Source organism: Hypanus sabinus, chromosome 3 (genome assembly GCF_030144855.1).
Source record: "Hypanus sabinus isolate sHypSab1 chromosome 3, sHypSab1.hap1, whole genome shotgun sequence".
NCBI classification, from domain to species: domain Eukaryota; kingdom Metazoa; phylum Chordata; class Chondrichthyes; order Myliobatiformes; family Dasyatidae; genus Hypanus; species Hypanus sabinus.
In genome coordinates, this window is record NC_082708.1 from 122,128,866 (window position 1) to 122,154,444 (window position 25,579).

General features: G+C 38.5%; 1 protein-coding gene across 8 annotated transcripts in view; it reads right to left on the reverse strand.

The window, feature by feature from the left end:
* The window catches only part of fbxw7 (F-box and WD repeat domain containing 7), a 316,690-nt gene that overhangs the window by 23,230 nt on the left and 267,881 nt on the right, over nucleotides 1-25,579 (reverse strand). For 3 of the 8 annotated variants that reach the window (XM_059965037.1, XM_059965038.1, XM_059965034.1), the window contains 3 exons: nucleotides 8,216-8,298; nucleotides 5,791-5,935; nucleotides 237-371 (listed from right to left, as the gene is read on the reverse strand). In XM_059965037.1, coding sequence (XP_059821020.1) covers nucleotides 237-371; nucleotides 5,791-5,935; nucleotides 8,216-8,298 — 363 coding nt within the window. Of the gene's footprint in view, nucleotides 1-236; nucleotides 372-5,790; nucleotides 5,936-8,215; nucleotides 8,299-10,315; nucleotides 10,849-25,579 lie in introns of those variants that run through there. The other 5 variants (XM_059965036.1, XM_059965035.1, XM_059965040.1 and 2 more) reach the window with 4 other exon arrangements.

Consider the following 25,579-nt stretch of genomic DNA (forward strand, 5'->3'; position numbering starts at 1 on the left):
GATCAACAGTTCAAGCTTCAAGTCTGTGGTTTTTACTTGTGTAAACAAAGGTTATTTTTAAAAGAATTCTTGTCATTTTTGTATCACTGCTACACATCTCAGAAACTAAAAATTAATAGTTTTGATTAGCATTACACATTCAATTGTAAGCATTACATATTACACTGCCAATACTGCAACAGCAACTATTAAGAATACCAATTAATCTAGAATGTAACTTTATCCAAGAACCTCACCTCTTTTGGGAGGAGTGATATGAAATCTCGTTGGAACTGAGGTTCTATAACCTGCATCATGTGCTTTACTTGGGTAGGTTCACAGCTGTCAATTAATTCATCTAATGCAAGCAATCTTTCTGGTCCACTCCAACTCTAAAGTAGTAAAATAACCACATTTAGTGAACAACCACACATGTATGACAAAAGCATGATGCAATTGTATTCAATTTAGAAATAATATGGTAGTTAATGGAGGGGTTTAATGATAAAACATGCAATTCCACTAGCCTCCATAACCAGCACATAATTGTCTGTACCTTCTGCCATTTCCTATGGGATTCTACTACAAAGTACATCCTCCCCCTCCCCCACCCCATTCCTTTCCAGAGGGATTGCTCTACACACGACTCCTTTGTCCACTTGTCCCTCCCACTGACCTCCCTCCTGGCAATAATACCTGCAAGCTTGATAAGTGCTGCACCTACCTTACACCACCTCCCTCACCCAATCTCTCCAGGTGAGGTGACACTTCACCTACGGGTTTATCAGGGTCCTCTACTGTGTATAGTGCTCCTGGCGTGGAACCCCTATACATCAGAGCAGCACAACGCAGATTAGGGGCCTTTGTCAAGCACCTTTGCTCTGTCTGTCACAAACAGCAGCATCTTCCAGTGGCTACCTACTTCAATTTAATTTTCTATTCCCATTCCATCATGTCCACTTATGCCCCCTTCTACTGTCATGATGAGGGTACTCTCAGTTTGGAGAAGAAACACCTCACAATCCATCTGGGTAGCCTCCAATCTGATGGCTTGAACATACATTTATCTAGCTTTCGGTAATTAGCCCATCCCCCCCACCATTCTTCATTCCCCATTCTGGCTACCCCCCACCCCTTTTCCTTGCCTCCTCATCTCCCTCTGGCTCTCCTCCTCCATTGCTATGAGTCTTGCCACTTTTGTTGCTTTTGGTTTTACATTTTACCTTTCCTCTGTTTTACATTTTATCTTGCCTCAGTTTTATTTTTGCTATACTATCGAGCCAAACTAAGAGTTATTTTATGTTCTGAGTGCTCAACTTTTGTGCTAACTTTACACCAGAATCTCCCTTTTTATATGCTTCTCAAACACTAAAGAATTCATAACAGTTTCTACTTACAACCCTCAAATAAGCTTGTTGGTTCAACATGACTATTCTGATAACATCACCAGATACGTGTTTCTGAGGGAGATGTGGAGAAGGTGTTGACGAAGGAGATATGCACACCCAAGGAAGCAATGTGACAAAATTTATTCTGTAGGTTGTGGAAGTGGAATCTTTGAATATTTTAATGGCATATGCAGATTCTTTACAAGGAAGGAAGTTTACTAGGGTAGGCAGAAATTGTGAAGTTGATGGTACAATAATTTACTCTATGGATATAGAGCATTACCAAACTTAGTCACTACAAACCTTCCTAGGTTTCAGGTGTTTGCAACATCATACATTTTCTTCCAGCAATAATCAAACTGCTGTAGTTAGCTTCTATATTTTCCTCAATATCCAACTGTCACACCACCACCACACATTAAAATTTCACTATCCTAGTTACTCCATACACAACACTCTTTTCTGGCCCCTTTTTCCTCTTCATTAATGAAGTTGGGAGCTAAGATCTTGCCTCCACTTTTGATGAATAGGTTCTGCTGAATAGGAACAACTGTTACATATATTTAAATTGGCAAGGACCTAGCATATATTTGATCTGGATATTCATGATCAAATGTGGTATGACTCTTCCAATTATCAATTTGCTTCATATGCCTCAGCTAAAGCCACAGAAAATGCTAAAAGTCAATTGGCAAGAACAAGGCAATCTATGGCTGCTTTACTGCATTGTTCAGTGCCTTCTTAAATTCTTATTGTTATCCTATTCACAACTAATATTTTGTAATATAAATACCAACAAGGCTGATATAATGGTAACTTCCCTGTTCATTTTACTATTGATCTCTCCCTAAAGTCTCATTCTTTACCGTGAGGTTTCCTTGTCAATTCATTGCCTCCTTAAGTTAACGTTCTTATGAGACTTATTTTATCCCATTTTTAAAAAACATCCTTATTCAATTTCCAAAACAAATTTGCTCTCTTCACAGCCATACAATTGACATTGGATGGCTGTTTTGCAACCATCATTACTACTCTGTAATGAAACAATAAAAGGCCTTTTCCCTTACTTAAGCTGATAACAAGCTATTTTACATATCCATTCAGCTGCCTTACAAGGAATTTCAAAACTCTTCTTGATCTAATATTTTTTCAAATATCGCTGTTGCCTTTATTGTATTGGCCATGCTTATTATTCAAGAATCATCCTAAGTCACCTATCTGATTAATTTGTTTTACACTTGTAAGTGTGGATTGAAGTTTAATACTCCTCCAACCCCGCCCCAATTTTGTCTAAACTACAGACAGCTCACTCAACTAATAAGGTTTTCAGGAGCCACTTCAGTGGAAAATGGGATAGAGAGATGCTTAAGTTTAATCAGGGAATTGTGGAGCTTCAGGTCTTGGCAGAGGACAGCAGAGCCACAATAAAGAAATAGTGAAAATCAGGGACCTAGGTGTAGAACATGCAGAAACCCTGAAGATTGTAGGACTGGAGAAAGTTGCAGGACTGGTGAATATTGTAGACAACAGGATGAATATGGGTCATAGAAAACAGTTGAAAACAAGGGAATTTTAAAATTTAAGTAATGCTTAATTAGGAGCTAAGAAAGGGTGTTGGAATGTTATAAAGGTATAAATAAGTACTCTTAGTGAAAGCATGGTATGCAGTCCAAACCTCACTGAGCTCAAATACCAACTGTCTGATTCAGCTTTTGAAAGCTATCGGGGAAAGGGATAGAGTTAATCTTCAGAGAACACAATATACAGTGAGGATTAAAGACTAGCTCTTATGTTTGCATTATTTAGTTGAAGGAAATTTCTGGTTATCAAATATTGTTACAAAAACAAATACAAGCTTGAAGAACACTATTTTGTGTGTGTACATGGTGCAAGACTTGCATCAAATCTGCTAACTTTAGTAACATTCTCTTCTACCCTGTCTACATCAGAATCATTTCTTCCAGTCATTCTTTTTTCTCTTCTGTGCATAGACTATCCTGCCAGGAATAGGCCTGTATGCCAGAACCACAGAAATACGTTACTAAGACAGTTTATCTGATCTCAACAGCAACTTGACCTCAATTTATTAAAGTAGTTCCTTTTGTTCTATCCATACTTCTGAGCTTTTCACATGTTAGCTGATACAAGAGTCTAGCCTGCCAGGCAGTTCCAGCTACATTATCAAGCTTGATATGCTGGTAAAAGCCAATGTTAAACATTTCTACTCCTCCCATCACAGATGCACTTTTTCTTCCATGTTACTTTCCCAGCTTCTCCCCTACTGAAAATTAATCTGCTCTAATTTGTTCCCTGTTCTGTGATGGGTACAAACTCAAACTTCAACAGTTTCTCTTTCCATTGATGCTGCCTGACCTGCTGAGTTTTCCCTCAGTATTGTCTACTCTCATTTCAGATTTAACGCATTTGCACTTTTTTAAACAAGTAGAAGAAAGCAGAGGAAGTTGAAAGAAGTGGGAGGGAAAGCACTGAGTACTGTTAATGTAGATGTAAAAAACTGACATTGAGTTTTTGGATGAATGATTCTAGGCAAATGAGAAACAAGAGGGTGGCTAAGGATAAAACCTTGGACAACACAAGCATTTTATCTTTTGATATCACTTTCTGCAAGTACTTTTTCTGCAATGAGCTTCTCATTTGCACTGATGGGACTTAAGTAATACAAGCTTAGTGGACTGATGCACTGTCAAAATATAATCTTACACCCTCAGTCCCACCCACATTTCAAATATTTGCAGTTTATTTTTGTATGGAAAATAAGTTTTGAGCTAAAGAATAAAACTAAAGCAAATTTCATATAATATTGTGGACCGCTTCCCATGAATGGCATACATAGTTGAACTATTTCCATAGATGTAATTTGAATGTGACGAAGTTACTGAGATGTGTTATATTAAAAGAGGGAAGTGAAAACTATAAATATACCGAATCCTCTCAGACATAGTCACACTGGTTTATCTCAAATAATATTTTACAGAAGGTGCAAACAAAAAGTGCAAATAAACCTCCCTCTATTCTTCAAAATAGACAATAGACAATAGGTGCAGAAGTAGACCATTCGGCCCCTCGAGTCTGCACCGCCATTCTGAGATCATGGCTGATCATTCACTATCAATACCCAGTCCCTGCCTTGTCCCCATATCCCTTGATTCCCCTATCCATCAGATATCTATCCAGCTCCTTCTTGAAAGCATCCAGAGAATTGGCCTCCACCGTCTTCCGAGGCAGTGCATTCCACACCTCCACAACTCTCTGGGAGAAGAAGTTCTTCCTCAACTCTGTTTTAAATAACTGACCTCTTATTCAAATATAGTCACAAATCCAGTACGAAATGAATATTTATAAGAAATGATTTACTTGATGGAAATATTTGTTCCTCCAATATCTGATAGCACAATATATGAACATAGAACACAACAGCACAGGAACAGACTCGCTGTATATATGCTACATAAAAGTATGAATAGAGTTATAGCAGTACATCAAGTCAGTCCATCAAATCCCTGCTGGCTTCTTGTAGAGCAAGCAACTCAGTCCCATTCTGCTCTTTCATTGTACTCAGAAAATTGTTTTTACTTAAAATTCAATACAATTCTCTTTAAAACCCCAAATGATTTGGTTTCCACTGCCCTTACAGCTAAGTTCTAAATCACAGCCATTCCCCAAGTAAACAAACTACCCACATCACCCTGAATTTGTCTCCCTTGGATCTTGAACCATCAATGAGAATAGCACCTTCTTAGCCCTGTCTCTACCCCTTATAAAGAAATCTATTCCCATCCTTCTTTAGCAAGGTCTAAAGTAGACAAATTCACCACCCAGAGTAAACATATTAAATCTCTTTTGCACCTTTTGTATAATCTTCATGTTTTCCTAAAATCTGGTGACCAGAACCAGATACAAAATTCTACTTGCAGTCTAACCAGTTCTTTATTATGGACTGGAACAACAACTTCCTGCTTGGTACAGTATTCTCCAAATAAAATGCCTCAGATCCCATATCATTAGTAAAAATTCTCTCAACACATCTTGCACTTTGGTCTCTTCTATTCCTGCAATACCTTTAAATTTGTGCTACTTAGTTCAATGGCTCGTTTTCCCCCAGCTAAAATGTACAACTTCACACTTCTTTGTAATTATTTTTATCTACTATTTGTCTGTACATTCAAACAGCCTGTGTGCTTTTAAAGTCTATTACCTCATCAATTACCATACATTTAAGTTTGCTGGGTCTATAAATTTGAAATCCTATGCTGCACATTTATATCAAGTCATTAATACACATCAAAAAAAGTAGTGATCAAGGACTAAGCCCAAGTGATTTTATGTAAGCAGCATAATTTTTGCTTTGATTTCAACATTTCTTCGCGAAAAATAACACACTGGTACATGAGCAGACACGAACCTGAAAAGTTTTCAGCCAATCCTGGAGTTCCGGAGGGGGCTGAATGGATGTGATCCTGCGTCGCTGTTGCCCTTGCCCATTTGCTGCTCTCAGATCACCAAAAGTGGTAGGTGTTGCTGAACATGGAACCAGCCCAGTGGTGCTGCTAGCAAAAGTAGAATATTAAAGCAAACTTAGGTTAAAAACAGAAAAATGTCACTATTTCAGCTACTTCACATAACACATCCTGTTCACCCAAAATGATATTCATATTGCTAAAGCAGACAAAAGTAAACAGTTATATAGTACTTATAATGTTAAGATATTAAAAAAAACAGATACTTCAATGAATTGAATTTATATGAGTAAGGAAGGGATCTGAAAATTTTACAACTAAAGGATCTATGGACCAGGATGCGGGAATGACACTTGGTTTGAGATGCTATATGAGAAACAGTATGAATGCACTCATGTTTATGAATCACCGACAAACTGAAGCTCAGAAAGAAGTAGCTTGAGCTTTTATGAGACCAAGTTCAAGAATAACATTAGAACCTAACAGAAAAGAATCCTTTTATTTGTGGCCACTTCAACTCAAAATAAATGCAAAAAATAACAAGATGGGAGGAAGGGGGAGAAGTAATGATTTATGTACTTCATTTCATTTCCCCAAGATGTCACATAGTTCTCTAATGCCAGTAAATTTAATTTGAAATGCTGGAATTGTTAGTATGTGGGCAGGTATGATGGTCAATTTGCACACAGCAAGATTCCCCCCCCCCCCCACAAAAAACATTAACAGTTAATCTGCTCATTAGATGAGAATAAAAGAACTGGTTTATTTAGAAATAACTGAGGTTCACAGTATGAAGTGTTTTGCAAAGCACGGCACTTTGAAAATATGACTTTGTAATCTAATCTCGTTTATGCATGCAAGACTAGATTACTAAGTATTGTGGCTTGATCAATCTCACTCAGCTGCATTACTAAGGCAAACTAGAAGACTAAATGCTGGTCAGATTGAGTTAGTATAATGGATTAAAAAAATTTGCACCCAGGAATGCTGGAATATAAATTTGAACTAAATTGCTAATGTGTTTTAACTCAATTAAGATAAATATGAATATAAAATATCTTGCTTCGCTTGCTGCACCTATTCAGAGCTCAACTGGTCAAGGTTTCACTCAATTTAATTACCTGTGTGCGTTGCCCATGACAAAAATGCTTTTGAGTGGGGTAGGGATGACAGTGGAGAAGAAACCAAATAAGCAGCCTTGTTTTATAAAAGAACAAAATCAGAAAATCAAATCATTGTTTGTGGGAGCAAACATTATCAAACTGAATGTTCATATTACCAGCAGCATCAATTTGAAGTACATGCTGCAAAGCACCTAGGAACATAGGAGCCCATTCAATGGGTATTAAGTACCTATTCTTCTTAAGTACCTCCAGTAGTTAATTAATATGCTTCTTTGAGTCAGAACTAATTTAAATAACCCTAATGTTTATTGTTTTCAGATGATAATTGCAACATATCCTTTGTACTGAAACTCATTATCATAATTAAACATTGAAGCAAAAGGAAGTTACTAACATTTCTGAGTTACCAAGCTGTTTTATCAATTTTAAACCAAATCTCAAAGATTTCGTAATTACATTATAATTAATCTAAAATTTTATTATTATGAAGCGGCATTGTCTAAGCTCATGATCACAGAAATTTGTCACTGTGAGTGTTGTCATAGTACAAGAATCCTGTTAGCAGTTGCACAAAAACACAAAATATTCTTGAAAAGCCCTATTCTATTTAACTGCTATTTAAAAATTAAGATTACAAAAGTAATAAAGGATCTAATTCACAGATTCTACTCATCCATTTTGTGCTGCATATATACTGTATATTGTTTAATCAATGCTTTACAGTTAAGCACCCTTATGAACTTGACAGCTGAGAACATGACAGGTTAAAATGTTAACACATTAACAAGTGATTTCTTTTGCCAACAATTAAAATGTTTCTATGGGTCTGAGAAAATCAAATGATGGAAACCATCTCCTGCAAGGCAAGGTCTATGGGATAGAATATGTTGCCATGTCAGTAGCAGTTGTTTGTTAATGGATGTGACTATTTCTACCCTGTGGCCCTATACTGCCAGTTTATAATTAGGCAAAAATTAGTCCAATTTTCATGCTTTGGATTTAATGCCAAGAATATGCCTCATCACAGCCTCTTTATATGGCAACAAGGAACCTAGACAACATGCAAGAGTGAAGGAATAATACACTAACACACATTCAGGTTGTGCACTTATTACACAAGCTCTTTTCTAAAACTCACATCTATCACTATTAACTGAGACCAGTTATTTTTGTAAATAGGAAACATTGATGGATGCAGCATACAAGTCCTGCTTGTAACTCAAGATAGCAAAGACAACTAAGGTACCTTTTGTAGTCCGAGCCTTTGCAAGGTTTCTTCCCTGAAGAGAAAGATCGGACCTCGGGGCCAGGGTCCAATTTTCTCTTCATCTAAAACAGGAAAAGATGTGTTTTAAAAATAATGAAAAACTATTAAAAATAATTTGAGACAACTATTACCATTCATAAGTAGTCAGAGCAATAAAGAAACCAGGTTTATTTTGCCCATTTTCACAAATATTAACAAATAAATATTTTGATAATTTTCATCATGGTTAAGCACTGGTCAGCTATCTCATTATTCTTAATACTGAATCTATGAAAAGGGCTTTAAATGTTTATCAATGTTAAAATATCTGATGCTCTTTAATGTAATGCTTTCAGCTTGTTTTGTTAATTTCTTTAATGTTACAACATTTTGAAGTATATTTGCACCCATTACATAAATCTACTAAATGAAAGACAGTCAGAAAGAAGTTTTACTAAATGGATGAAATAAATATACTACACTGGTATTTTGCAAACCATAACAAGATTTAGCTTTGCTGGAGTTTCTTGGGCTTTTAAAAAAGACTAATGAAACTGCAAAAAAAGTCAGTTTTAAATATGCAATTGCTTATTGCTCAGGGCAAATTTTCACATGGAACAGTGGGAAAAAAATTATTCTAGGGCACATAAAGCTTTCATAATCTACTAAAGAATAATTATTTTTTTAATCAAAATATTCCAAACGGCAGGAGGAATCCTTGTCAATAGGTACCAAGAACTGCAGTTTGTTAAATGCTTCACTGTATTTAACATGGGTTAGATTTACTATATGGATCTTTGGCTTTATAAAAATTAATTTACTTAGTCAAATTATTCTTATTAAATCATTACGAAACAGACTAGCAACCTTTCCTAAGAAATACTTAAAAAAATTAATCATAGGACTGTATTTAAAATCAGATTATTCAGTCATTGCATGTTTACGCCTGACCTCAGATACAAACTGTGCTGCATGAAGACAGCACAGTGTGTAAAATTTACAGCAAAGGAATGAGTCATTCACTCAGCTAAAAAAGGTGGCTAACCACTCAAATGCATTTTTCTGACAAATAAATTCCCAGGTCAGTCTGTTTATTTAATTCCAAGAAATGGGAATTTATCATGTTTTAACATGAACAATAACATACCAGTTTTAACCCTTACAAAGGAGAAGGATATTACTATTATGGTATAGGGGTTTAAGCATTTAATTACATTTGTATATAAGATGCTCCAACCTAAGGGTGTGAAAAAGACTGCAATATAGAGAGTTGGTCATTCAAAACTCTAACGTGAAACCATCTGAGATTTTTAATAGCATATTCATGCTTTCCATTTCTTCCAGCATAGTGCAGCACAAGATCTAACGTTGTATAGGACAAATCTAATCCATAAATTTTTCATGCTCAGAACAAATTCTAATTGGCAGTTTATTGCTTGTCTTACATAAAACAAACAAATCATGATCTACATTCCCTAGAAAGGGAATTGTCACTGCGACTTCGCCACCTTTCTACGAATGACGTGCATATTTGCAGTTATTTGCAAAGCTGCGACAGTTTTTTAATGAGCTGCTGTAAAGTCATAGGGCGATCAACTATCTAAGCGTAAATGAAAGGCATAGAAAATTACGCTGTATCTCGACAACAAACCATTTCATAAACCTTCAATATTACATTTACGAAAATTATGCCGCGATGGCATAACATATACTATTTTGGGGAGGGGTGTGGAGGTAGGAAGGAGGAAGACATCAAATGTTGATATCATAAAATCCTAAAATCAATTCAACTCGTTTGCAGGATTGAAATACGAATACTCTAAACACTGTTCCCTTAAAAAAGAATTATCCGCAGTAGTTGGGTAACAGGTAGTAAGATTTTAGTGATTTCTAGAGGACGATGCCCACAGGTTATGAAAATTATTTTCAGACTTCATATTACTAAAAAAAAGTGAAGGACAGATGGTTACTTTAGTCAACTAGCATTTATTTTGTACCGATAGGTTATTGCCAGTGATTTCAAAGAACAGATTAATATAGACATACTCTGGTGACGCTTAATTGCTGCACTTTCTACAATAAGCAATCACGTTGACTTACTTTAAAAAAGATCATTTTTAAAGTGCCGTAGAAACCCATCGTTACTGTTGGTTCAGATGCCTGCGAGATCGGCTGATGATTGCGGATACAGTGCTCCTTCAGGTAGATGGTGCGATGTCCCCAACATGGACATGCTCAGGCACGTCAAAGAATGGGCGAGCTTACACTACAACTGAGAAAACCGCCGTCTCCAAAGCCGATGCAGTTCACCGGCAAGACAATTCTCAAACGATACGATGTATTTGGGGGCAACGGGGGGGGGGGGGGGAAGAGAGTGAACTGATACTGGGAAGCCAGCCTTGGGGAAAGCTGCTGTTCAATGAACAGATTCTTCTGCGTCTAGCAGATGGATTGAACTGCACTGTGTTCCACCCCCCGCCTTGTAAGAAAGAAGTGGCACAGTCCAGCTACCAACAATGTGAGCTGCACGTCAATTAGATGAACAAAGCCCCAGGGAGCCTGGAAGCTGAGGGGGAGCGAAACGGAAGGAGAAATGCAGCCGGTTTCACATGATTAAATTCAATTCATTTCCCTCCCCCCTCCAATTTGCATTCTGCGGACACGTGGAATGTGTGGAATTACTGATAGGTTCGTGGATTTTATCTTCGGTGTTCAATGATTCGTTTTTTTAAAAAAAGCTTTCCTCCCCACCGTTATTTACAGTCTATAGGTCGGTATCCAAATAAATTAAACCTGCATGTCAGCCACCCACCCTCTCGTCCTTCAGTGTGTTTAAATAATTTCACCTGCCTTTCTTCATAACAAACATAATGCAGGTGGGTATGTGGGCCAAAACTCAGGGTTTTCCATCTGCCGATGATCTTCCATTGCCATAGCAATCGGAGCTGAACTGGCAGAGGTCGGCCACCTACTTCGAGTTAGTTTTGTTTCAAGTGCGCTCATGGAACCTCTGAGAGGTAACTCCCAACCTTTACAGAACTGAGTGGAATGCCAAGCATGCAGGGGTCACTTTGGTTCTTTGAAGCATCTGTAACCCTTGGATATTAACCTTCTGGTTTGTAATTCCTGATCAACTGCGTCAAAGTTGCGATGAGACTGAAATTTTCACAATCAGATAAAAACCTTTGCAAAACAGGTGTCTACTTGAACTTTAACAGTTCAAAATCAATTTCACATCCAATTTGTCCCTGCATTCCTCCAGTAAACAGCCCTGTGAAAGCCCTTTTAAAGCGCCAATAAAATGTATACTACTTCATTTTCTAACCCATTGAAGAAAATGTTAACAATTAACGCAGGATTGCTTTAGATACCATCTTAATCTGAACAGAAAACTTGACCTATAATACACAATGATGTTATCCTTTAAGAACATAAGAAACAGTGGCGGAAGTAGGCGAATCTACCCCATAAGCCCACTTTGCCATTCCATAAGATATGGCTGATCCAAAGATGGCCTCACACCACTTTCCGTTTCTTCAAGTTCAAGTTTATTTATAGACCACCCAATAGTAACAGGGACACCGAGGAGCAGATAAGGAGACAGATTCTGGAAAGGTGTAATAATAACAGGGTTGTTGTGGTGGGAGATTTTAATTTCCCAAATATTGCTGGGCATGTCCCTAGAGCGAGGGGTTTAGATGGGGTGGAGTTTGTTAGGTGTGTTCAAGAAGGTTCCTTGACCCATATGTAGATAAGCTTACAAGCTGTACTTGATCTGGTATTGGAAAATGAACCTGGTCAGGTGTCAGGTCTCTCAGTGGAAGAACATTTTGGAGATAGAATTGTGATCACTATCTCCTATACCATAGCATTGGAGAGGGTTAGGAACAGACAACTTAGTAAAGTGTTTAATTGGAGTAAGGAGAAATATGAAGCTATCATGCAGGAACTTGGAAGCATTAATTGGGAACATATGTTCTCAGGGATATGTATGGAAGAAACGTGGCAAATGTTCAGGGATATTTGTGTGATGTTCTACATATGTATGTTCCAATGAGACAGGGAAAGGATGGTAGGGTACAGGAACCATGGTGTACAAAGGCTGTCGAAAATCTTGTCAAGAAGAAAAGCTTACGAAAGGTTCAAAAAACTAGGTAATGACAGATATAGAGGATTATAAGGCTAGCAGGAAGGAGCTTAAGAATGAAATTAGGAGAGTCAGAAGGGGCTATGAGAAGGCCTTGCCGAGCAGGGTTAAGGAAAACCCTAAGGTATTCTACAAGTTTGTGAAGAGCAAGAGGATAAGACATGACAGAATAGGACCAATCAAGTGTGACAGTGGAAAAGTGTGTACGGAATTGGAGGAGATAGCAGAGACACTTAAATGAATACTTCAGTATTCACTATGGAAAATGATCTTGGCGATTGTAGGATGACTTACAGTGGATTGAAAAGCTTGAGCATAGACAGTAAGCTTTTGCAAAGCATCAAGTTGGATAAATCTCTAGGACCAGATGTGATGTACCCCAGACTACTGTGGGAGGCAAGGGAGGAGATTGCTGAGCATTTGGCAATGATCTTTGCATCATCAGTGGGGACGGGCGAGGTTCCAGAGGATTGGAGGGTTGCAGATGTTGTTCCCCTATTCAAGAAAAGGAGTAGAGATAGCCCAGGAAATTATAGACCAGTGATTCTTAGTTCAGTGGTTGGTAAGTTGATGGAAAAGATCCTGAGAGACAGGATTTATGAACATTTGGAGAGGCATAATATGATTAGGAATAGTCAGCATGGCTTTGTCACAGGTGTGTCATGTTTGAATATTTTGAGGATGTGACTAAACACATTGATGAAGGTAGAGCAGTAGATGTAGTGTATATGGATTTCAGCAAGGCATTTGATAAGGTACCCCATGCAAGGCTTATTGAGAAAGTAAGGAGGCATGGGATCCAAGGGGACCTTGCTTTGTGGATCCAGAATTGACTTGCTCACGGAATTCAAAGAGAGGTTGTAGACAGGTCATATTCTGCATGGAGATTGGTGACCAGTGCGTGCCTGAGGGATCTGTTCTGGGACTCCTTCTCTTCGTGATTTATATAAATGACCTGGATGAGGAAGTGGAGTGTATGGGTTAGTAAATTTGCTGATGACACAAAGGTTAGGGGTGCTGTGGATGATGTGGAGGGCTGTCAGGGTTTACAGCAGACATCAATAGGATGCAAAACTGGGCTGAGAAGTGGTAGATGGAGTTCAACCCAGATTAGTGAGAGGTGGTTCATTTTGGTAGGTCAAATATGATGGCAGAATATAATATTAATGGTAAGTCTCTTGGCAGCGTGGAGGATCAGAGGGATCTTAGGGTTCAAGTCCATAGGACACTGAAAGCTCCTGTGCAGCTTGACTCTGTGGTTAAGAAGGCATACAGTACATTGGCCTTCATCAACCATGGAATTGAGTTTAAGAGCTGAGAGTTAATGTTGCAGCTATATAGGACCCTGGTCAGACCCCACTTGGAGTACTGTGCTCAGTTCTGGTCACCTCACTACAGAAAGGATGTGGAAACTATAGAAAGGGTGCAGAGGAGATTTACAAGGATGTTACCTGGATTGGGGAGCATGCCCTATGAGAACAGGTTGAGTGAACGCAGCCTTTTCTCCTTGGAGCGACTGAGGTGATCTTAATAGAGTTGTTGATCGTGTGGATAGTTAGAAGCTTCTTCCCAGGGCTAACACGAAAGGGCACAGTTTTAAGGTGCATGGACGAAGGTACAGAGGAGATGTCAGGGGTAAGTTTTCTCATGCAGAGAGTGGTGAGTGCATGGATGGTGGAGGCGGATATGTTAGGGTCTTTTAAGAGACTCCTGGATAGGTACATGGAGCTTAGAAAAATAGAGGGTTATGGGTAACCCTAGGTCATTTCTAAAGTTAGTGCATGTTCTGCACAGCATTATGGGCCAAAGGGACTGCATTGTGCCGTAGAGGTTTTTGTTTCTATGTTTTATTGTTATCTGACTGTGTAATGTTTCTCCAAACCATAGAGCACCCACAAAACATAGAACACATACAGCATACAAACCAAAATACAACCATAAATAAGTTAATAAAATATAATTGAAAATGCATGCAGCACAGGTAAACAGTAAACAACTCACTAACCTATTGAAAAACCTTGGTGGTGACAGGGTATTCTCATTAGTCTCATAGCCTGGGGGAAGAAGCTGTTATCCAGCCTGGCAGTCCTAGTCCTGATGCTTCTGTACCTCCTTCCTGATGATGGAGGGTCAAAAATATTGCGGGATGGGTGGTAGGGATTCTCAACAATACTTTGGGCCCTTCTGCACTTCCAGTTAAATGTCACAAATGGGGGGAGAGGGAAGGAGACCCTGGTGATCCTCTTGACTGTCTTACCTATCTTCTGAAAGGTCTTGTGGTCTGAAGACTCTGTACCACACAATGATGCAACCAGATACGATCTCTATGATGCTCCTGTAGAAAGTTTTAGAAAGAGGAGCAGGGAGCCTTGCTCATCTCAGTGTCCTCAGAAAGTGTAGATGCTGCTGTGCCTTCTTGACTAGTGAAGTATTGTGGGTTCAGTTTAGATTGTTCATTACACACCAAGGAACTTTGTGCTCTTCACTCTTTCCCCAACAGAGCCATTGATGTGCAATGGAGAGTGATCATCTTCTGCCTTCGTGAAGTCCACAATCATCTCTTTTGCCTTGTCTGTGCTGAGATTCAGGTTGTTTTCAAATTCCTCTCTGTATACCAACCTATCATTGCTGTATCATCAGCAAGCTGAATCTGCCTGTGCAGTCGACAGTCAGCAGTGTGAATAGCAATAGGCTGAGCACACAACCCTGGGGGCATTAATGCTCAGCATGATGGAACTTGAGATGTTGCTGCCAACTCAAACTGACTGAGGTCTTTCCATTAAGAAGTCCAAGATCCAGTTACAGAGAGGGGTGTTGAGTCCCAATGAGGACATTTTACCCACCAGTCTCTGTGAGATGATCATGTTAAATGCTAAGCTGAAGTCAATGAACAGCATCCTGACATATGAGGCATCATTTTTTCGGTGGGACAGGACAGAATGTAGGGCTGACACTATGACATTATCAGTGCACCGGTTTAAGTGATAGGCAAACTGGAAAAGGTCCAAAGTAGCTTCTTTACACCTCTCTGGACCATGAAAATCTACTCCTTGAATATATCCAATCATTCCACTTCTCTAGGATACCAACAATTCATGACACTCTAAGAGAAGAAATTCTCTTCATTGTCTTAAATAAATTTCCCTTTATTCTAAATAGTCATATGAGGATCCTTTCAGCATCCGCTGCTGCAATATGTTTCAAAAACGGTCACCTCTTAATCTTTCAAAATGTAATCACTCAACCTATTCAACCGTTTTTTTCCCCACATGTCAGCCCATTCACACTAGCAAACTTCTCTTACCATCAACGATATTAATTCCATAAATTTGGGGATCAAAACTGGACACAGTGGTCCAGGTGTGGTCTCACTAGCACTCTTAATCTGCCTTACCCATATTTAAGTGCAAAATCAATGTTATTATTTCAGGCAACTGTTAAGAGTAAACCGGTCTGGAGTCACATTTACAACAAGCCAGGCAAGGGTGGTATATTTTCTTTCCTGAAGGACAATAATATACCAGATGAATTTTTAAGGCAATCTTTTAGTTTCAAGGAAACCACTGCTGATATTACATTTTTATTCTACTTGAATTTCATTACTTGGATTTAAATTCCTCAGCTGCCATGATCAGATTTGAATTCTTATTTCTGGAAACATTGTTTTGTATTGTCATCCACATTACCACAATACTTGCATGCTCTTTGCCACACACTTGAGTATTGTCAAGGAAGTTAAAGACATTTTAAATGTATATGTACCTAATTTGAAATAAAACAAAATGTGCATATTTAAAATATTCATACTTCTCCACTGTCCACAAGCCTGTGGAAACTTGAAGGAAGCTCAAAGGCTAGATTGTACATTTTTGACCAGCATTCACACTATTGATTGAATGGGCTTCCTCAGTGCCATCAATTTACTGATATAAAAGGAGAAAATTTGAAATGCAGAGGTCAAATGTAGAGAAATGTGGTATTGAGGTGGTGGCTGGAGAATGTAGGTACAGGACCAGAGGTAGTTGCATAGAGAAGAATGAAAAGGAAAGTAATGGGGAAATTTAAAGACAAAGATAAGGTTTTGAATTCAACATAACATCATGTTTTGAACAAATTGTGGTCATTTAGTGACTGAGAAACAACTACATTCTGATTGTGATTCCAACAAGATGAAGTGGGACATTTCATCATTTACCATAACAAAATAGGTTACCAGAATATATAATAAAAAGTTGGGACATCTAGTGGTGAACATGTTGAACAAACTCCCATATGAAAACTTTATAAACAATGGTAGCCTGCTTAGTGTTAGTGCACAGGATGCCTTTTGATTAGAGCCAGGTATGTACTCCTTAAACTTTACATCTGCATGGAATGAACCATGTAGGCTGATGTGCTGTGAACCTGAAGTGGGCCAGAGTCTGTGCCAGGGTCCTGACAAAGACTCTTGCACTTGTTGTCATAGAGAGATCTTTCAATTAGGTGGAGTCATACAGCTGTACAAAACTACAGGAAAAAAAGGCTTCCATCACAGTCGACAAATGGTGAAGAGGTAGATTGTAGGATTCAGGCAGCTTGTCAACACGTGGAGCAGGTGCGGCATTAATCCCCACATCTTACTGACAGTTTTCTGACACTCAGGTTCCCAGTACAGTAGCAGGGTCACCAGACATTCAATCAAGGTTCCTAGCTCAGCAGTGTTGTCAGTTACGCATCTCTATATGTAATGCTATAATGACCCACTTTAGCACTGACTCCATTAGTACTCTTATTTCTGGGGATGCATCCTGCATGCTAAATGAAGTACCACTATTATATTTAAATTAAGTAGCTATAATTTTTATACAGAATTCCATTTAAGAAAATTGCAGGGGGAATATATGAAAATTGCTGAAGAACTAGAGCACTAGAACAATTGTGGGGATTTCAATTAACTTAACATTAACTGGTATGAACAGCCACTGTAGAAAATATATCGGGCACAGAATTTGTAAATTGCATTCAGAACAAGTATGTAGCAAGCCTACAGAGGAACACCATGAGAGATTTGTGTAACTTTAGATTTTGCGTTTAGAGATTGGAACTTGCCTATCAGAAAGCAATATTAATGGAAGTATTCATAATTCAATTACATTTAGCATAGGTCTAGAAAAGGACAAATGATAAAATAGGAGTATTCTTAATTGGAGTAATGATATAGTAAAATGGAGAAAGGTATTTGAGAAACTAGTTTAATTTTAATAGCGGGAAAACCATTGGAATTATTTCTAAGGAACAGTTGACATACATTAATCAAAGACAGCTGGTATAGCTTTGTTAAAAGAAGTTTCTGTCAGACTGGATTGCAACCTGGCCAGTAAGGTGAGTATGGGCAACTGGAAGAGACAAGGTAACAAAGTGGGCATTTGATGTGGTCTACATGAACTTTTGCAAGGCCTTTAATGTGATCCTACATAGGTAGTGGTCTAAAAAGTAAAAGACCATGGAAGTCATAACAACACCCAAACTGAATCCAAAATTGGCTCAGTGTTCATGGTACAAAATGCACTGGAATTGGATTTGGTTTATTGTCACATGTACTGAGATACAGTTGCACAGTTGTAAATTTGCCTAGAGCAGGCCATCCTCAAACACTGAGTGACCATGCAAGAAGGGGACTACTGAGGGAGAGGACCAAGAGAGCTATGACAACTCTGGAGGAGTTACAAGCTTCAGTAGCTGAGATGGAACAGACTGTGCATACCACAGTTATTGCTCAGGTGCTTCACTGGTCGCAGCTTTATGGGAGAGTGACAAAGAGAAAGCTACTGTTGGAAAAAAAAAGCTCACATGAAATCTTGGCTAGAGTTTGCCAGAAGGCATGTAGACAACTCTGAAGTCAACTGGAAGAAGTTTCTATGGTCTAATGAAACCAAAATCTAGCTTTTTGGCCATCAGACTAAATACTATGTTTGGCGTAAGCCAAACATTGCACATCATCAAAAACACACTATCCCTACCATGAAGCATAATGGTGGCTGCATCATGCTGTGGGGATGCTTCACTGCAACAGGGCCTGGAAGGCTTGTGAAAGTAGAGGGCAAAATGAATACAGGAAAATACAGGGACATCCCGGAGGAAAACCTGATGCAGTTTGCAAGAGAACTGCAACTTGGGAGAAGATTTGTTTTCCAGCAAGACAATGATCCCAAGCTACACAGGAATGGTTTGGAACAGCAGAGTTAATGTCCTGGAGTAAAGTCCGAGGTCAGACTTTAATCCGACTGAGAATTTGGGGTTGGACTTGAAAAGGGCTGTTCACTCATGATCTATGTTCCCTCTAAGCTGTGCATGTGTGTGTGCGCACACACATTTTTCAACCAGTGCACAAAGGAAATTAATGTGCGCATAAAAGGTTAGTTACCTAAAATAATGTAGTAATAATTATACTTAATGAAAATAATCTCTTAGCTAAATGTTTCTGTTAACTAGTTAGTCAGTTTTTCAAATACCACAATGCACGTCACTAATTTACGTCACCTCACTTTTCCTGTTCCGGTTTGTACAGCTGCATCACGGCAGCAGCCATCTTTGGCAGACGGTGTTCATATCGTAAAGTTTACAAAGATCTGTTTCAAATCCTGTAGAGAGCTTACTAAGTTTTTAATTGAAAAAAATATTGATTCACTATGTTGAATTCAAAAGAAGCGAAGGGTGTGAAGTGCAAAAGAACTGCAAATTTGTTTAAAGTTGAATGGCTGAACAAAATGGTTGAAACTGCTACACGGAAAGCTCATGAAGTCATGAATGTTCAGCTACAAGAAATATTTATGTATGATTCGGAAACTGGAGTTATCTGTTTGTATTGTTGTGATGTGAAAGTTGCTGGAGAATTTGCTAGTGGAAAGAAGTGGGATGATATTTGGAAACTTGACATTTTGAAGTGTCATTTGGCAAGTAAATTGCATTTGGATGGTGTACAAAAGCCTAAAATATCATGATTTTCTAGCTGAAAATACTGTTTTAGTTAGTTTAATGATTTCAAATTTTCCATGCAAGAAAAAATTAAATCCAAACTGAATTCAAACTTTGCTCAAATTGTGGTATTTGTACTTCAAAATGAACAGTTTTGCGACCTTGCACAGTTGATGGACATTAGGGGAACCTTTCTTGCGTCTAGTGCGGACTGTGAGCGAGGTTTTAGCCTAATGAATCAACTCAAAAACAAGCTCAGAAACCGTTTAGATGAATGTCATTTGGATATGTTAATGAGAATCAAAAGCTATCAATTGGATGGAAGTTCTATTAGTCTAGATAGAGTTTGCAAAGAATGAGTAAATACCAAAGACAGGAGAGAGAAAAGAAATAACTGAGTGACTTAAATATGGTATTTTGTTGTTATTCTGTGCAGTTTTATGTCAAATATTTTGTAAACCTACATAAACTGTGCCATGTGTGCATTCAATGTGCACATACTTTTGTCACAGGAAAAACATTTACACAACATAAGATTTTTGCGCACACTGACCACTGAAAATTAGAGGGAACATTGCTCATGATACCAATACAATCTGACAGAGCTTGAGTAGTTTTGTAAAGAAGAATGGGGAAAAATTGCAGAGTCCAGATATGCAAAGCTGATAGAGACCTATCCACACAGACTCAAGGCTGTAACTGCCGCAGAGGTGCATCTACTAAATACTGACTTGAAGAGGTGAATACTTAGGCAAATCAATTATTTTGTGTTTTATATTTGTAACTAATTTAGATCACCTTTTAGAGATCTGTTTTCACTTTGACACAAAAGAGTCTTTTTCTGTTGATCAGAGTAAAAAAACAAATTAAATCCACTGTGATTCAATGTTGTAAAACAATAAAACATGATAACTTCCTGGCCGGGGGGGTGGGGGGTGGTGGTGAATACTTTTTATAGGCACTGTGTATTTCCAGATTAGGATAACTTGCAACTTGCAGAGGAACCTTGGCCTGCTGTCTTTGTGTTTGTGGGATGCTGTTGGAGTAGTCTATTCAAATAACTTAGTCCATTTTATACTTGGTATATGCAATATTGTAAGAACGTACGTTAGGATGGTGCATGGAGTACTAAATCAAACAGGCTGCTGCGTCTTGCATAATGTAAAAGCTCTTCTGGGTGCTGCTGTACTTTGTATTTTAAATGGCCTTTATTTATTCCTTGTGTAGATAGTTGAAGGGCACACCTTTGACTTACACTTGTCACCACAATATTTATGAAACTGCTCCAGTGAGTCTCTGGTTAGTGACAATATCCAAGATGTTAATGGTGGAGAACATGGTGGTGGTAATTCCATTGACTATCAAGGGTAACTGGTCAAAGCCTGTCATTGTCTCACACTTTTGTACTGTAAATATTACTTACCACTTACCAGTGTACACCTGAATGTTATCTACATTTTCCTGTATGCATGCAAGGTCCACTACACTTATTGACATGATTTGAAAGGAACTGAATATTGTGCAATCATAAATAAATGTTTATAAACATTTATAAACATAAACAAACTAAATCAATCATCAATTCTGACCTTATGTTGGAAGGAAGTCCACTGATGAAGCACTTATTGACCTCCATTGATAACCCTGCCCCCACCCTTACCCGCATCCCTATCTATTATTTTAGTCTGGTTCTCTTTCTCTCTCTTTTCCCCCCTCACTATAATCTCTCCCCCCAGCCCTACCTTTCTCTTTTATTTCCCATAATTCTCCACCTTCCCCCTAGCCAATTTCCCTCCAGCCTATCACTTCCCAGCTCTCTACTTTGTCCCTCACCCCACTTCTTATCCCCCCTCGACCATCCCATGTTATTTCACTCCTGATGAAGGGTTTCGGTCCAAAACGTTGTTATGACCTCCTCCCATAGATGCTGTCTGGCCTGCTGAGTTCTGCCAGCATTTCGTGTTTTTTAGAATAGAGTTGGTTCTAGGACACTATCTTAAGGAACTCACACAGTGAAACCCTGAGGCTGGGATGATTGACAATCACAAATTTATTTCTTTGTGTAAGGTACTACTTCAGTCACTTAAGTAATTTCTTCTTATTTCCACTGGGCAGGTTCACACTGGCTTGATTACAATGATCCCAAGTATAAATTGTCAGGAATTCAACTCTTTGGTCTGTATTTCTACTTAGGCTCTGAGGTTCCGAGCCAAGTGGTCCTGGTTAAATGCAAGTTAGGCTTTGTGTAGCAAATTATTGGTAAATACTGCTTGATGAGCACTGCTGATGTCATCTTCCATCATTTAGCTAATGTTGGGAGTCTAGACTGAAGGGACAATATTTACCTTTTGTGAAAAAGACACAGCGAGGCAATTCATCACATTGCAGGGTAAATGCCAAGGGTGAAGCTGTTCTGCTAAAGCTTGGCCAGAGACACAGCTTGTTTGAGAGTAACACTCATCAGTACTACACCTGAATACTCTGGCTCCATAACTTATTATGTATTCAATATATTACAAGGATTGAATCTAATTATTTAAATTCAGCTTCTGCACTCATGAGTATCTCTGAAGAATGAAGTACATCATGCACTCTGCATATTTGACCAAACGTGGCTTCAGCATTTGCTGTTCAGAACACACTGTATATAGTTCTCCAGATACATCTTTATTGAACTACAGTTCATCCCTGTCTTAGTAGTATGTATTTTATCTTGTATTGCCTTGCTCACAATCTACTGCTAGTTTACTCTGAGAGCCATATTCCTTTGGACCAGCTGGTCTGTGACTCTGTTACCAAACCACTATTAATAATGGACACCTATCTAGAAAACAATGTGCTCATGCTTGTGGAACTTCTCTCAGTGTTGTTTAACATTGAAAAATATGGATTCATCTGCTGATGGAGGACAGTAGGTGGTAGTCAGTAGTCAGGAATTTTCTATGTCATTGTTTGACATGATACCATGAAACATGTTTTCTACCCCAAAGGCTACTCTGTTTCACCTGTGTACCACATTACAGTCGGCCCTCCTTATCCGCGAGGGATTGGTTCCAGGACCCCTCGTGGATACCAAAAAAACACTGATGCTCAAGTCCCTTATTCAACCTGACTCAGTGCGGTGGACATTAGGACCTGGCGGTAGAGATCTGAATCCGCAGTGTTTCTGTTAATGAAAATAATCACGATCACGATTGAAGATAAAGTGGAAATAATAAAGCAATCGGAAAGAGGTGAAATGCCATCGGTCATTGGAAAAGCATTAGGCTACATCGGTCAATGATCGGAACAATTTTAAAGGATAAAGTGAGAAAGGCCTTGCTCCAATGAAAGCTACAATTATTACTAAGCAATGCAGTGGTTTAATTATTTGTTTTGGGGTTTTGGGTTTTTGATTCTCCACATCAACCCGGAACGGTGGAGAGCGCACTCGATAGCGGTCTGTCACTGGATCGAACTCGGGAACTTCCATTCCCGAGCCCAGCGCTGAAACATACATTCTTACGCGTTTTATATGCATAGAAAGGTAAAATAGAAACTATAAACTAAGACTAGCTGACGTTAAATAATGCCGGGTATACCTGTTCCGACTTACTTAGTAAGAGAACTTCTGATTTTTTAAATCCCGATCCACGATAACCCATGCACATCCTCCCGTATACTTTAAGTCATCTCTAGATTACTTATAATACCTAATAGAGTAAATGCTATGTAAAATAGTTGTTATACTGCATGGTTTAAGGAATAATGACAAGAAAAAAGTCTGTACATGCTCAAACAACAAGTGCTGGAAGAGCACTTCTGGGTCTTTGCGATTTGCGGATAAGAAGGGCTGACTGTAATACCACCATTTCAAACTAGTGAAATGGTGTATCCAGTCATTATGAGAGAGGACTTTGGCTTCTTTTCCCCAGGAAAAGATTCTGTAAGTGTGACTACATCAAGCTGTTGTTGAATATCTTGGGATTTAGCACTTCCAATTTAAATATCTGTCCCCAGGTGTTTGCGAGAAGCACTTCACAAAGTCAGCTGGGCCGAGAGTGACTCTGTTTGAATTCTGCACCTAGATTGATGCTGAGTAGATAATCTGGTTTTATTCTTTTGCAATCCAGTGAAGATGGGACATATAGAAATCCCAGCTGATAGAAAGAAAGACTGGATGAGCTTATTTTCAAGCTTGCAAAAGAAAAGGCATTCCTTGAGATTAATAGATATAAAATGGGAGCTTAAAATAAAACACAAAAGGGATATATTGGAAATCTCCATAAGGCACATCTCATGTCTACTATTAGAATATTTTGACGTATTCTTTATAGCCAACAACATCGTAGAAGTTATGGATAGAAATGCTGAAAATCAGAACATTGAAGTCTGTGAGCAGAAATTGCTATTATTTGGTGCAGTTCTATGTGTGATGCACTCAAAATACTGTTTAATGAGATGAAAAAATTATTAAACTATTTGAACCTATTTTATATAATAAGTGGACAGAAAGACATTTTCCTCCAAATCTCTACCTTCACCTTTGATTTGGTAGAGTGAAAAGAAAGACAAATGCAGACATCCAAGTACACCAGTAGTGAAGTTGAGACGAGAAAGATCAGGATGGGTCAGAAGCACAAGAAATGGACGTGAGAATAGTAATGGTGAACAGCACCAGAAATTATGTGGGAAGTACAGCTGAGGCAGTTAGCTACAAAACAAGTAATGAATGAATTATATCAACTCATCATGTGTATATAAAAGTTTTATAAGTCCAGTCAAAATGCAGGAGCAATTAAATAAATCAATAAAAAGATAAATTGCCTTTTCTTGTTAACAACAATTTGAGTCTGATCCAGGAGCAAATAACTAAGTAAAGCAGAAACATAAAAGATGTTCCCCAGTAATTGGAATATGGAATTTCAATTGCATCTCGGCCTCAATAATCCCCTGTACAACTGGATCCTTGACTTCCTCACTTGCAATCGGTATGGTTTGACACCGTCTTTCCACACTCACTAACAGCAGAGGTGTACCACAAGGTTGTGTGATTAGCCCCCTGCTCTATTCACTTTATCCCTTTGATTGGGTGCTTAGGTACAGCTCCAATGCCATATTTAAGTTTGCTGACAATACCGCAGTTGTTGGCAGACTTAAAGGTAGTGACAATTTGGCATAAAGGGTAGAGATTGAAAATGTAGTTGAATGTCATAAAACAAACTCTCATTCAACATCAGCCAAACCAAAGAGCTGATAATTAATTACAAGAGAAAAATCAGAATTCCATGAGCCAGTCCTCAGTAGGGTAACGGAGGTAGAGAGGGTCAGGAACTTTAAATTCTTTGGCATCATCATATCTGTCCTGGGTCCAGCATGTAAATGTAATCACAAAGAATGCATGCAGCACCTCTACTTTATTAGAAATATGCATATATTTAACATGTCATCTAAAACATTGACAAACTTCCATAGATGCAGTGAAAAGTATCCTGACTGGTTGTATCATGTCCTGGTATGGAAACACCAATACCCAGAAATGGAAAAGTCTGAAAAGTGGTAGATACAGGCAAAGCCCTCTGCACTATTGAGCATATATTCAGGGAGTACTGCCCACAAGAAAGCAGCATCCATCATCAAGGATCCCAACCGTCCAGCCCTTGCTCTCTTTTTGTTGCTGCAGGAGATACAGGAGCCTTAGGTTGCACACCACCAGGTTCAAGAACAGTTATTATCCTTCAACCATCAGGCTCCTGAACACCCATGGATAACTGTGTTCACCTCAACACTGAACTGATTCCAAAACTATGGACTCATTCTCAAGGACTCTACAAGCCACGTTTTCATTTTTTATTTGTTTATCCCAGTTTGTCTTTTTTTTGGACATTAGTTTGTCAATCTTTCTTTGTGTGCAGTTTTCATTGATTATATTATACTTCTATTTATTTACTGTGAACACCTGCAAGAAAATGAATCTCAGGGTAGTGATGGTGACATTAAAGTAGTTTGATAATAAATTTAATTTGATGGCTTCTGGAAATAAAATTTTGGAGAATGGCATTGACATTAAATTCCTGCTTCTCAAGTTGGAAATGAAGAGGAATAAGTATTGAGACTATTTTGCAGACAGCATAGGAAAATCAAGGTGAAGATGTCATAAGATGAAGAACAAAATACAGAACTGTTCTTCAACCATACAGATTGAAGTTACAAAAACTGATACCAAGAGACTTCACTAATCTTAGTGGGAGGATGTCAAGAGCACTATTGGGGGTGCTAAACCC